This window comes from Thunnus thynnus, chromosome 6 (assembly GCF_963924715.1).
Source record: "Thunnus thynnus chromosome 6, fThuThy2.1, whole genome shotgun sequence".
Classification (NCBI taxonomy): domain Eukaryota; kingdom Metazoa; phylum Chordata; class Actinopteri; order Scombriformes; family Scombridae; genus Thunnus; species Thunnus thynnus.
The window spans coordinates 28,710,172-28,722,577 of NC_089522.1; the positions used below are offsets into that span (position 1 = coordinate 28,710,172).

The 12,406-nt window shown below is 37.1% G+C and overlaps 2 protein-coding genes and 1 pseudogene across 2 annotated transcripts; all 3 read right to left on the reverse strand.

The window, feature by feature from the left end:
- On the reverse strand, nucleotides 1-1,319 carry LOC137185384 (P2Y purinoceptor 1-like). The gene has a single exon (XM_067593717.1). It carries the CDS (start codon nucleotides 1,192-1,194, stop codon nucleotides 217-219), a length of 978 nt encoding a protein of 325 aa, XP_067449818.1. The 5' UTR covers nucleotides 1,195-1,319; the 3' UTR covers nucleotides 1-216.
- Nucleotides 1,320-5,180: 3,861 nt separating this feature from the next.
- Nucleotides 5,181-6,522, reverse strand: LOC137185385 (P2Y purinoceptor 1-like; annotated as a pseudogene).
- Nucleotides 6,523-9,075: 2,553 nt separating this feature from the next.
- LOC137185386 (P2Y purinoceptor 1-like) lies at nucleotides 9,076-10,447 on the reverse strand. The gene has a single exon (XM_067593718.1). It carries the CDS (start codon nucleotides 10,321-10,323, stop codon nucleotides 9,358-9,360), a length of 966 nt encoding a protein of 321 aa, XP_067449819.1. The 5' UTR covers nucleotides 10,324-10,447; the 3' UTR covers nucleotides 9,076-9,357.
- Nucleotides 10,448-12,406: the final 1,959 nt, after the last annotated feature.

A 12,406-nucleotide genomic window follows, 5' to 3' on the forward strand; every position in this document is an offset into this window, starting at 1 on the left:
GATCACTGAGTCTTGGCCCACAACCACAATAAGTCGTCCTATTCTCTCTGCAAACCTTCCTGACAGAGAACAGTGAAGCTCTCAGAATTGTTTAACTACATTTTCTAATCTTAGTTTTTTTAGCATGTTTACAGCAAAATATAAATTCATATAAGACAAAACATTGACCCAGTACAATAAATGCTTTATAGTGGCAGATGATGCAATACAATTCATTCACATTGCAGACAACATTTGGGGAAACTGAGTGGGGGTGATGGACAGCCGCATGACAGCTTGACGAGCTCGCTGGAGCAGCTGTCTGAGCTGAGCGGGTATATCTTCATTTGCATGAAGATAAATCAGAGGGTTTAGAGCACTGTTCAGACACACAAGTCCACGACTTATCTGATGAGCAATGTAGACTCCATTAAACCAGTCATGGCATATCTGCTGTTTGGACAGAACTCTTGACCAGAGGTTGAGGTTCTTGAATACATGATAGGGGATGTAACAAACAGAGAAGAGAACAATCAAGATGATTAATAATCTCAAGCATCTCTTTTTCAGTACCTTATCAGTGGTATTTTGGCGGCAGAGAATGACAATCACATGTCCATAGCAGCCCAGTGTGATGAGGAATGGGAGACAAAACCCAGTGAGTGTCGATCTGAGGCTGTATTTCAGGTAATCCTCAACATATGTTTTATGGGTGGTATCGTGGCATTTCCCAGTGGTGTTTCCAGATGTCTTGATGTAGAACATGTCCGGAAGACTTTGAACACTCACCAACAGCCAAACCATCACTGAAATAGCCACAGAGTGGGTGACAGTTAATCTTCCCTTTGCTCTCATTGGATGGACAATGGCCAGGTACCTGTACACACTTATACAAGTAAGGAATCCAATGCTGCCATATAAATTCAGGTTGAAGCAGAATCTTGTTATCTTGCAGAATGTGTCTCCAAAGATCCATTTACTCTTCATAAAATAGTACACCATCAGAAACGGGAGTGTGAACAGGTACAAAATATCTGCAAGACCAAGGTTCAGAACAAAAACATTGATGTCCCCCAGTTTCTTCCATTTATGCAGCAATGACTTCAGTCCCCATCCATTAGCCACCAGACCAACGATGAATACTAAGATGAAAACAGTTGGCAGGAATCTGCTTGTAAAGTCAAAGCTGATATGTTGACAAGTTGTGTTATTCATTGTTCGTATAAATCCTTCCCTCGGTGAGTGTGTGAAACAGAAAAACAGTTCAGTAGTTCAAAAAAGACGTCCTGTTTTAAGCCTTGGCTTCTGAATACTAGATATGCGTTACTACACCTGTGAGTTTACAGGAAATGGACACTTAAATTTTCATTGGTTGACACGTTTGTCATTTTTTAAAACTGAAAATAGAAAGTGAATCAATGCTCAAACTAAGTCACATCTTAGATTACAATAACAGGCTAATATGTACTTGTCTATCTTTATTTTTGTGACTCCTCTAACGTGTGTGGCACCATTTCTTACATGATGGCATTAAATATTTAAATTCATCAAGTAGAACATAGCTATAATTTCATCTCTCTTCAAACCTGATCAATGATTATATGCAAATATCAATTTATCCTCCCCTATCTTTATTTAACCCTGAGAAAGTTAGTTGGAAATGTTTAATACATTACATTTCACCACTTTATATCAGAAAGGCTGCAGTTTTTACTAGTGACCGCACAAAGTTTCACACTACATACAATACAATATCAACTACATGGATTGGAACAAAATTTGGTACAAACATTCATGATCCCCAGAAGATGACTCTCATTGACTTTAGGGATCCTCTGACTCTGACACCATCATCTGGTCAAAATTTCAATACTTTGGTTGACGACCAAATACCTGCAAAAATAATTCCCATCAGCTTTTGCTATACTTTGTGTTTTGTACTAATTACGTCTTAGTCTTGTTTATTGGTCATTATGAAAATATCACCTTTGATGAAACTTTTGACCATTGTGATTAATTACTTCATAGTAATGTCTGTCCCCACATGTGCTGTAGATGTATAATATGTTATTCTGGTTTATATAATTTTCATCATCAGAGAAAGGTGTTAGATCTACTGATTATTCTGACTATAGGTTTGTAAAAATTAAATGTGACGTAAACCATCCGAAGCTCTATTGTTATGAATGGAATGTGACAGGTTTAAAAAAAAAATTGAAGCATGCGATCAGTCATCTAAACCTTGAAATTTTATGTTTTTCCCCAATATAAATTTGAGAATATATCCTCACACTCTTTCAATATGTTTCAATGAGCTTAAAATAAGTGTCAAAGCATACTGCAGGTCATGAAACAGACATGCCTCTTGTATCTAAGTAAAAACATAACCCCAAATAAGATAAAAATGGCAAATTAACACCCTTGCATAGTCAGTATAATCGAGTTTGTACTCAAAACAAGACAGACAAGTTTTTAAATCAAAATATAAGATTATCTCACTTACTTGGAAATAGAGTTTTTGCAGTGCAGTTTTAGCACTTAAAGTACAGTTGTATGATGTTATTCATATCATGTAAGATGTTATTCATAAGTGTGCAAACAGTTTGGGTGATTCAGGGGCAGTTTTTCACCCACACAAATGAGAAGGTAAGAGTCTCCCTCTGGTGGTTCCTACTTCAGAGAAAACACTGCAAGCCTTTCTGAACAATCATAGTAACATATTGAGACTTTTCTCTTCATATATAAACACAATTTTCCACATATACAAGTCTGAATTATACTCACATGACAACAGCAGCATGATCATATATAAACTTAAACCGTATTCTAATTTGAATAACCTTTTGTTATTTTATTCACTGTTAACTGTCTTTTTACGCTAAACATTGTGTCAGTATAATCACACAAATTTAAATATTAGCATGAATGAAATCTTACTTGCAATCTGTTGCAAAGTCAAAGGTTTGGTGGTTACAGAAGCTGCATATTGCAAACACGGAACTACTAGGCAAGGCAAGTTCATTTATGTAACATTTCAACAACAAATCAATTCAAAGTACAACATACTGCTGAGACAATGAAAATAAAGGGAGAAATATGAAATGAAAAACATAATTATTATTTTTGAGAAACATTTACAAATAACATTGTAACATTGAACACGTTACTGGAAAAACACATTTTTCATGTATTATACTTCATCTGTGACTTCTGGAGGTGGACGTCTAAACATCTATCAGACGTCCACCTCCTGTCCTCGTGTCATAGCTGACATTTCATCACTGTGGGAGTGAACAGAAAATGTTCATTTGATTTCCTGAAGCAGCTAGATACAATGTTAAAATATTAACCATGACCATGCAAAGTATTAATACATGATATCACAGAATGCATGTAATCATGTTTTTCTCTTTTTTCTTGCACTGTGATAAGAGATGAAAAGAATGTGGGTGAAAACCAGTGGCTACATATCAGTGTTTCAGTGTGAATTTTCCACAGTATCGTACAGAGCTATTTTTATGTTCTTTTTAAGAAACATGTTTTTTAAAAGTGCAAATCTAAAAGTCAGCCTATCAGGTCTCGACTAATCATGCCAGTTACATTGATGTGGCACCTAGTGTGGATTGCAACATATAGCACCTGTCAAAGCTTTCCTGTTTTTACATTGCTGGGACCACAACCCTTTATTGCTTTCTGATGTATATTTTATAAGAAAATGGTTCTGCTGCACTAGCAGCAACTCAACCAGTCCAGCCTGGTCAATGATTTGCAGTTTGGAGCATAATTTTCCAGAAATCCTGAATAAAACACTGTTTACAGGGTTATAATGGTGGTGCAATATACAAACTAAAGGACATAACAAATAATTCTTGACGCAGGTAAAATCTGAAATCCTCATTTAAGAAAGTTTGCTCAATATAAAATCTCCAAACATGTTAGCACTCTTCTCTCCACATACTGTTATTACTGTGTGAAGTGAGGGGGGGTCTTTACTAGCACAACCAAACCCTTGACACGACACACGAAAACTTTTCACAAAACAGACATCGTTCTATTATATGAATTTCAACTGCCACATTAAGACTATTACAAAGTCAGCCTGCTACCACCTGAAGAATATATCAAAAATTAAAGGACTTATGTCTCAGCAGGATTTAGAAAAACCTGTCCATGCATTTCTCTTCAATAGACTCCACTACTGTAATGGTATCTTTACAGGTCTCCCTAAAATAATCGTTCAGACAGCTGCATCTGATTCAGAACGCTGCTGCTCGAGTCCTCACTAAGACTAAGACAGTGGATCATATCAGTCCAGTTCTCAGATCTTTACACTGGCTTCCTGTCTGTCAAAGAATTGATTTTAAAATACTGCTGTTGGTTTATAAAGCACTGAATGGTTTATGGCCTAAATACATTTCTGATCTGCTGCTACATTATGAACCACCCAGACTTCTCAGATCAGATCGTCTGGAACAGGTCTACTTTCTGTTCCCAGAGTCAAAACTAAACATGGAGAAGCAGCATTCAGGTTTTATGCTCCACATATCTGGAACAAACTCCCAAAAAAATGCAGGTCTGCTGCAACTCTCAGTTCTTTTAAATCACAGTTGAAGACCTTTCTGCCGCTGCCTTTTAATAAACCAAATATGAAGGTTAATATCTTATACTGCACTGTGAGTTTTATTCTCCTGTTTTATCTGTCTTATTCTACTTTAGCCAAATTAATACTTTTAATTGTATTCAAATGTATTTTGTATTATGTTGTGTTGCTTTTATATTCTGTCTTGCTGCCTTTTTTGTTCTATGTAAAGCACTTTGAATTGCCTTCTTTTTAAGAAACATGTTTTCTAAAAGTGCAAATCTAAAAGTCAGCCTATCAGGTCTCGACTAATCATGCCAGTTACATTGATGTGTCCTAGTGTGGATTGCAACATACAGCACCTGTCAAAGCTTTCCTGTTTTTACATTGCTGGGACCACATAATTCCACTGTTACGCCTGTACAAAAAACTGAATCACTCAACAAAAATCAGTAATATAGTGTTTATACCGCATTTAAGAAAGTATAAAATAGTATATAAGTAATGTTGGTGAGTTTGAAAACACTGTGTGACCTTTGCTTGTACCGCTAGCTTCCTGTGCTATTTACACCTGTGATGTGCAGTTGATGCAGAGGTGTTGAAAACAGTGATGCTCATACAATTTGCATCCTTTTTATTTTTTCACATTCAAGCAAACATCAACTTCCTGTTTTAATACATACATGTCATGCTGATCACTGAGCCCTGCCCCACAACCATCATAAGTCGTCCTATTCTCTCTGCAAACCTTTCTGAGAGAGAACATTGAAGTTCTCAGAATTGTTTAAGTACATTTTCTATTCTTAGCTTTTTTTTAGCATGTTTACAGCAAAATATAAAACCACATAAGACAAAACATTGACCCAGTAAAATAAATGTTTTATAGTTGCAGATGATGCAATATGATTCATTCACATATCAGACAACTTTCTGGGAAAACTGAGTAGGGGTGATGGACAGCCGCGAGACAGCTTGACAAGCTCGCTGGAGCAGCTGTCTGAGCTGAGCAGGAATATCTTCATTTCCATGAAGATAAACCAGAGGGTTGAGAGCACTGTTCAGACACACAAGTCCACGACTTATCTGATGAGCAATGTAGACTCCATTAGACCATTCACAGCACATATGCTGTTTGGACAGAACTCTTGACCAGAGGATGAGGTTCTTAAATACATGATAGGGGATGTAACAAACAGAGAAGAGAACAATCAGGATGATTAATAATCTCAAGCATCTCTTTTTCAGTACCTTGTCAGTGGTATTTTTGCGGCAGAGAATGACAATCACATGTCCATAGCAGCCCAGTGTGATGAGGAATGGGATACAAAACCCAGTGAGTGTCCATCCAAGGCTGTATTTCAGGTAATCCTCAACATATATCTTGGTGGTGGTATCGTAGCATTTCCCAGGTTTGTTTCCAGATGTCTTGATGTAGAACATGTCCGGAAGACTTTGAACACTCACCAACAGCCAAACCATCACTGAAATAGCCACAGAATGGGTAACAGTTAATCTTCCCTTCACTCTCATTGGATGGACAATGGCCAGGTACCTGAACACACTTATTCATTCAGTTTGAAGCAGAATCTTGTTATCTTGCAGAATGAGTCTCCAAAGATCCAAGTACTCTTCATAAAATAGTACACCATCAGAAACGGGAGTGTGAGCAGATACAAAATATCTGCAAGACCAAGGTTCAGAACAAAAACATTGATGATCTGAAGTTTCCTCCATTTCTGCAGCAAAGACTTCAATCCCCATCCATTAGCTACCAGACCAATGGTGAATACCAAGAAGTAAACATGCGGTAGGAATCTGCCTTTAAATTCAAAGCTGACACGATGACAGGAGATGTTCATCATTCTGTCTCCTGAAAAGCAGCAAATAATGTAAAGCAAGTATGCTATGGTACCTGGAAATAACTGAGGAAATGTGTCACTAAAAATGCTTCCTGTGATCGTTCATTAGAATTTCATCACTGTGGGAGTGAACAGAAAATGTTCATGTGATTTCCTGAAGCAGCTAGATACAATGTTAAAATGTTAACCTGACCATGCAAAGTATTAATACATGATATGACAGAATGCATGTAATCATGTTTTTCTCTTTTTTCTTGCACTGTGATAAGAGATGAAAAGAATGTGGGTGAACACCAGTGGTTACATGTCAGTATCAGTGTTTCAGTGTGAATTTTCCACAGTATCGTACAGAGCTATTTTTATGTTCTTTTTAAGAAACATGTTTTCTAAAAGTGCAAATCTAAAAGTCAGCCTATCAGGTCTCGACTAATCATGCCAGTTACATTGATGTGGCACCTAGTGTGGATTGCAACATACAGCACCTGTCAAAGCTTTCCTGTTTTTACATTGCTGGGACCACAACCCTTTAGTGCTTTCTAATGTACCTTTCTAATGTAATGTTATGAGATAACGATTCTGATGCACTAGCAGCAGCTCAACTAGTCCAGCCTGGTTAATGATTTGCAGTTTGGAGCATAACTTTCCAGAAATCTTGAATAAAACACTGTTTACAGGGTTATAATGGTGGTGCAATATACAAACTAAAGGACATAACAAATAATTCTTGACGCAGGTAAAATCTGAAATCCTCATTTAAGAAAGTTTGCTCAATATAAAATCTCCAAACATGTCAGCACTCTTCTCTCCACATACTGTTATTACTGTGTGAAGTGAGGGGGGGTCTTTCCTAGCATAACCAAACCCTTGACACGACACATGAAAACTTTTCACAAAACAGACATCGTTCTATTATATGAATTTCAACTGCCACATTAAGACTATTACAAAGTCAGGCTACTATCACCTGAAGAATATATCAAGCATTAAAGGACTTATGTCTCAGCAGGATTTGGAAAAACCTGTCCATGCATTTCTCTTCAATAGACTCGACTAATATAATGGTGTCTTTACAGGTCTCCCTAAAATAATCGATCAGACAGCTGCATCTGATTCAGAACGCTTCTGCTCGAGTCCTCACTAAGACTAAGAAAGTGGATCATATCAGTCCAGTTCTCAGATCTTTACACTGGCTTCCTGTCTGTCAAAGAATTGATTTTAAAATACTGCTGTTGGTTTATAAAGCACTGAATGGTTTATGGCCTAAATACATTTTCTCATCTGCTGCTACATTATGAACCACCCAGACTTCTCAGATCAGGTCGTCAGGAACAGGTCTGCTTTCTGTTCCCAGAGTCAAAACTAAACATGGAGAAGCAGCGTTCAGGTTTTATGCTCCACATATCTGGAACAAACTCCCAGAAACCTGCAGGTCTGCTGCAACTCTCAGTTCTTTTAAATCACAGTTGAAGACCTTTCTGCCGCTGCCTTTTAATAAACCAAATGTGAAGGTTAATATCTTATACTGCACTGTGAGTTTTATTCTCCTGTTTTATCTGTCTTATTCTACTTTAGCCAAATTAATGCTTTTAATTGTATTTAAATGTATTTTGTATTATCTTGTGTTGCTTTTATATTTTGTCTTGCTGCCTTTTTTGTTCTATGTAAAGCACTTTGAATTGCCTTGTTGTTGAAATGTACTATACAAATAAACTTGCCTCACTAATAACCTACAAAGTGATAATGTGATAATTATTATTTTCACAGCTAGGCTATTCATAGTCATATTTTATTTGTCTAAAAAGTTCACTTCCATGAAGCACAAAAGAACAAAGTTTATGACTTTAACAGCCTTAAATATGGTCAGAGCCTGTTTTTTATTCTTTATCCAAAAACATCCAGGCTAATTATCTTATTATATAAGTATATGCTATAATGTAAGGTATATTATATAAATCAATTTAGAGGAAGACAGAACCCAGGGTTTGCATAATGCATTTTTGTTAAGTGGTTTGCTGAGAGCATTTGATTAAGAGTCCTAAAGGTCCTATTTATTTGTCATTGTTAATGTTAGCCTACTTGACTATAAAGGTTCTGCAAAATAGGAGACTGACCATCAAGAGTTATGTGTATGCATGTAGCCTATTAATTTATGTTTTAGCCTATTATTAGTAGAATATTAATGCATATAAAAAAAATTCTTCATGCTGTGTGTGAACATTAGCAACACATTTTGGCCACCTCTAGACATCCCTTTGCCACCTCAGTCAAAAATTCCTGCAGACACAGCTGGTCAGCAGCGGATCAAACAGATTAAGCATTTTCTAAGTAGTTTTATTTACTGTCAGTGTCCACAGTTAAGCTATTCATAGTCATATTTTATTTTATTTTAAACCCAGTAATAACACTGACATCTGTCACCAGTCTGTGTGTTGTTATGACCCAGTTCTGCAGCCATGACAAAGAAAGGGAAATGCAGTGGAAATATCCTAACTCCCTGTATAAAATAGTATATCAGTAATGTTGGTGAGTTTGAAAACTCTGTGTGACCTTTGCTTGTACCGCTAGCTTCCTGTGCTATGTACGCCTTTGATGTTTAGTTGATGCAGAGGTGTTGAAAACAGTGACGCTCATACAATTTGTATCCTTTTTAATTTTTCACATTCAAGCAAACATCAACTTCCTGTTTTAATACATACACGTCATGCTGATCACTGAGCCCTGCCCCACAACCATCAAAAGTCGTCCTATTCTCTCTGCAAACCTTTCTGAGAGAGAACATTGAAGCTCTCAGAATTGTTTAAGTACATTTTCTAATCTTAGCTTTTTTTTAGCATGTTTACAGCAAAATATAAAACCATACAGGACAAAACATTGACCCAGTAAAATAAATGTTTTATAGTAGCAGATGATGCAATACAATTCATTCACATATCAGACAATTTATACCTGGGAGAACTGACTAGAGGTGATGAACAGCCACGAGACAGCTTGACGAGCTCGCTGGAGCAGCTGTCTGAGCTGAGCAGGAATATCTTCATTTCCATGAAGATAAACCAGAGGGTTGAGAGCACTGTTCAGACACACAAGTCCACAACTTATCTGATGAGCAATGTAGACTCTATTAGACCATTCACGGCACATATGCTGTTTTAATAAAACTCTTGACCAGAGGATGAGGTTCTTAAATACATGATAGGGGATGTAACAAACAGAGAAGAGAACAATCAAGATGATTAATAATCTCAAGCATCTCTTTTTCAGTACCTTGTCAGTGGTATTTTTGCAGCAGAGAATGACAATCACATGTCCATAGCAGCCCAGTGTGATGAGGAATGGGATACAAAACCCAGTGAGTGTCCTTCCGAGACTGTATTTCAGGTAATCCTCAACATATATCACGTTCGTGGTATCGTAGCATTTCCCAGGTTTGTTTCCAGATGTTTTGGTGTAGAACATGTCTGGAAGACTTTGAACACTCACCAACAGCCAAACCATAACTGAAATAGCCACAGAGTGGGTGACAGTTAATCTTCCCTTCACTCTCATTGGATGGACAATGGCCAGGTACCTGTACACACTTATACAAGTAAGGAATCCAATGCTGCCATACAAATTCAGGTTGAAGCAGAATCTTGTTATCTTGCAGAATGCATCTCCAAAGATCCAAGTACTCTTCATAAAATAGTACACCATCAGAAATGGGAGTGTGAGCAGATACAAAATATCTGCAAGACCAAGGTTCAGAACAAAAACGTTGATGTCCCCCAGTTTCTTCCAGTTGTGCAGCAAAGACTTCAGTCCCCATCCATTAGCCACCAGACCAACGATGAACACTAAGATGAAAACAGGAGGCAGGAATCTGTGTGTAAAGTCAAAGTTGACACTTTGACAAGTTGTGTTATTCATTGTTAGTGTAATTCCTTCCCTCGGTGAGTGTGTGAAACAGAATAACAGCTCAGCAGTACAAAAAAGACTTCCTGTTTTAAGCCTTGGCCTCTGAATACTAGATATGTGTCTCTGCACTTGCAAGTTTACAGGAAATGGACACTTATAATTTCATTGGTTGACTCGTTGGTTATTTTTATTAAAACTGAAAATAGAAAGTGAGTCCATGCTCAAACCAAGTCACAGCTTAGACTGCAATGACAGGCTAATATGTACTTGTCTGTCTTTATTTTTGTGACTCTTCTGACAATACCTTTTGATAAATGAAAACTGAAGTTTAACTCTAGTTTAGTAGCCTATGTGTGTGGCACCATTTCTAACATGAGGGCATTAAATATTTAAAGTCATTAATTGGAACATAGCTATAATTTCATTTCTATTCAAACTTGATCAATGATAATATGCAAATATCAATTTATCCTCCCCTATCTTTACTTAAACCTGAGAAAGTTAGTTGGAAATGTTTAGCACATTACATTTCACCACTTTATATCAGAAAGGCTGCAGTTTTTACTAGTGACCACACAAAGTTTCACACTACATATTGGAAGTTATTTCTGTATCATGTAGTAAGCAGAAGTTCTATAGTGCAGGACTACATGATAATTTTACTCACTTTCAGTTAAGTAATTATTTAACATAACTAAGACAGGTACTGTGTTAGTCGATAAACTATTAGAGTAACACAAGGCATCAGGTTTCCACTGTCTTCTTGGGTTTTGTATGGTTTACCGCTTCCTGCAGTAAAGAGTTTTTCCATTTTAGCTGGGAGTTGATTGTATTGTTCTGATATGTTATCAGTATACAGTAATATAACAAGAAATGTGATTATCTCAATGTTGTCATTAATAGCTTTATTTTCTGGTGATCAAATCATTTAGCGTTGTAAATCAGTAATAAGCCTTTTAATAATAACAGTGTTTGGTTTAGATACACTCCAACCAAAAACGTTGTTCAAAAACTGACAACCCAAATATTGTACTAATTGGTAATGGCCTATCTCAGATCTATAGCAATTATAAATTATATCTTTAGCATGAATAAAGAGAGTTTCAGAATACATCTTTTAAAAATAATGGTCTAATATCTTGAGACTTGAGACTGTTTCTCTGTAGATTTCTAGCCACACTAGCAGCATAGCTCTCACTGGCCAGCAGCCACAATGCAGCAGGAACCTCTGTGTGTGTTTGTATGTGAGCAAGTGCACGTACATACAGCAGGGGATGGCGGTGGGGTTGACTGACCGGGAGTGAGATGTTTTGCTGAAACACGGTACAAAACACAACGTTAGAGTTCTTTTATGTAATTATAAGAAGTGTCAGTGAGGAAAAACACATCACCTGTAGCAGTCTTGTTCTGCGAGCACCAGTGTGTTGACTGCAGCTCATTTAATGGCCACAGATGTCACTAATAAGAAGGAATTTCTGATTCCTACATACAGAACCTTTAATTCTTATCACAACGTGGCATAATGTGACAAGAATGTATGGATGTCAAACATTGTTATTTTTTATTTAACATGCCCACACTTGATCCATACCTGCTTTGCATGGGATGTATTGTTGTGTCACACTGGATGTAGCAGGATTAACAGGAATATATTTATTTATTTTAAAAAAAACTCCCCAGTAAAGGGACACTTTCTCTCTAAGAGGCCAAACAGGCAGGTGCTCAAGCCCCCTTTGAGGTCTATCTGTGCACGTGCCTGACCTTGTCAGTGGTATTTTTGCGGCAGAGAATGACAATGGGAATGGGATATAAAACCCAGTGAGTGTCCATCCAAGGCTGTATTTCAGGTTATCCTCAACATATGTTTTATGGGTGGTATCATGGCATTTCCCAGGCTTGTTTCCAGATGTCTTGGTGTAGAACTGTGACAAAACTATGTCTGTTAGTGTTTGGTCCAGCAGGGGGTACCGGTTGTCTGTCAAGCAGAAACCATTACACCCCAAATAAGATAAAAATGGCAAATTAAGACAAGGCAAGTGATATTTAGTTGAATTAGGTCAAACTATAAAAATGGCAAATTAACACCCCTGCATAG